Source organism: Amborella trichopoda, chromosome 11 (assembly GCF_054954075.1).
Source record: "Amborella trichopoda isolate Santa Cruz 75 chromosome 11, AtrichopodaSantaCruz75HAP2 v2.0, whole genome shotgun sequence".
Classification (NCBI taxonomy): domain Eukaryota; kingdom Viridiplantae; phylum Streptophyta; class Magnoliopsida; order Amborellales; family Amborellaceae; genus Amborella; species Amborella trichopoda.
In genome coordinates, this window is record NC_142346.1 from 23709854 (window position 1) to 23711411 (window position 1558).

Here is a 1558-nt window from a genome sequence, read left to right on the forward strand (position 1 = left end):
CCTTTGTGTTCACTACCTTAGACATGTCTGGCTGTGATGAAACTTGACAGATGGCCTTTTACAGTGCTGATGAAGATCTTGATCAGTTCTGGGGAAATTTTGAGACTATCGAAATTTCCACTGTTTTGTAGGCTTTATTGACCTGCTTCCTCTATATTCCACATCGGGGTCCAAAGTGTTGACAAATGCTTTCAAACAATACCAAGTGTATCAAATGCATGCAAACATCATCTGTCGAGCTCCAGAAGCTCTTCACCCCCACAACGCCATCATGGACTTTGTCACATTGGGGCATGAACATTATAGGACCCATTGATCTGCCTTCAGCTCTAGGACACATCTTTATTTTGGCTGCCACATACCACTTCTCTAAATAGGCCTAGGCGATCCTTCTCAAGCATGTCACCGGGATGTTGGTAGCTAACTTTGTCTAGCATCACATTATCTATCGATTCGATGACCCCAACCGGATTACATCTGATAATGGTCCTCAGTTTCAAAGCCAGTGTATCGATCTCTCAGTCAACTAGTGTGGCTTTGAATGGAAGTACTCCACCATGTACAACCCTCAAGCCAATGGTCATGCCAAAGCCTTCAACAAGACCCTTTGTGACATATTGCAGAAATCAGTTTCAAAGACAAGGAAAAACTGGCATGAGACGCTGTGGGCTTACCGCACCACTACGCGGAATGCTACCGACTCTACTCCTTACAACCTGGTTTACAGGAGTGAAGCTGTCCTGTCCCTCAAAGTTCAACTCCCTTCACTTCGCATCACCATATACCATGGCATAACCAAAGACGAGAGGATCAAGCTTTGTTATGAAGAGTTGGATACGCTTGATGAGAAGAGGCTTGAAGCCTAGCAAAGCCTACAAATCCATCGGGGTAGTATGAGTTACGGTTTCGACAAGACAATCAAAGTATGCTCATTTACCTGTAGTGAATTTGTTCTTAGTTGTGCGAAGACTCATCGTCATGCATGGGTGACACAAAAGCAAGTTTGAACCAAAATGGGAGCGGTCATTTGTCATTAAGAAAGCCTTCCCCAATGGAGCCTATGTACTGGCTTGTCTTGACGGAGAGGAAGCCATGCCTCCCATCAACGGTCGCTACTCGAAGAAGTATTACCCATGACTTATGGTCTTCAAGGCATGACCTTAAACATGCCCTAAGGTCTTGGTGTACGACCTTAAAGCACACTACCATTATGGTCACAGAGGCACGACCTTAAACATGTCCTCAATTCTTAGTGTACAACCTTAAAACACACTACCATTATGGTCTCGATCGAACGACCTTAAACTTACCCTCAGATCTTAGTGTATGACCTTAAAACGCATTACCATTATGATCTCGGAGGCACGACCTTAAAACATGCCCTCAGGTCTTGGTGTAAGACCCTAAAACACACTACTGTTACGGTCTAAGCAGCATGACCCGAAAGGTGCCTCCCCAAAAGATGTACATAATGAAAACCCAAAAGGGCATCATGGGTAAAAAGGTCAAAAAAATAAATAAATAAAAAGGGCACGGTAGCATCATCAACTATCGTGAG

General features: G+C 44.1%; 1 protein-coding gene across 1 annotated transcript; it reads left to right on the plus strand.

Annotated features, from left to right (window-relative positions):
• Window positions 1-557: 557 nt before the first annotated feature.
• On the plus strand, window positions 558-866 carry LOC148779806 (uncharacterized). The gene has a single exon (XM_088850607.1). It carries the CDS (start codon window positions 558-560, stop codon window positions 864-866), a length of 309 nt encoding a protein of 102 aa, XP_088706733.1.
• The last annotated feature ends 692 nt before the right edge of the window (window positions 867-1558 follow it).

Bases quoted from the DNA above. Each gene is read 5' to 3' on its own strand.
- LOC148779806 (XM_088850607.1), top strand. From the start codon at position 558: ATGTACAACCCTCAAGCCAATGGTCATGCCAAAGCCTTCAACAAGACC.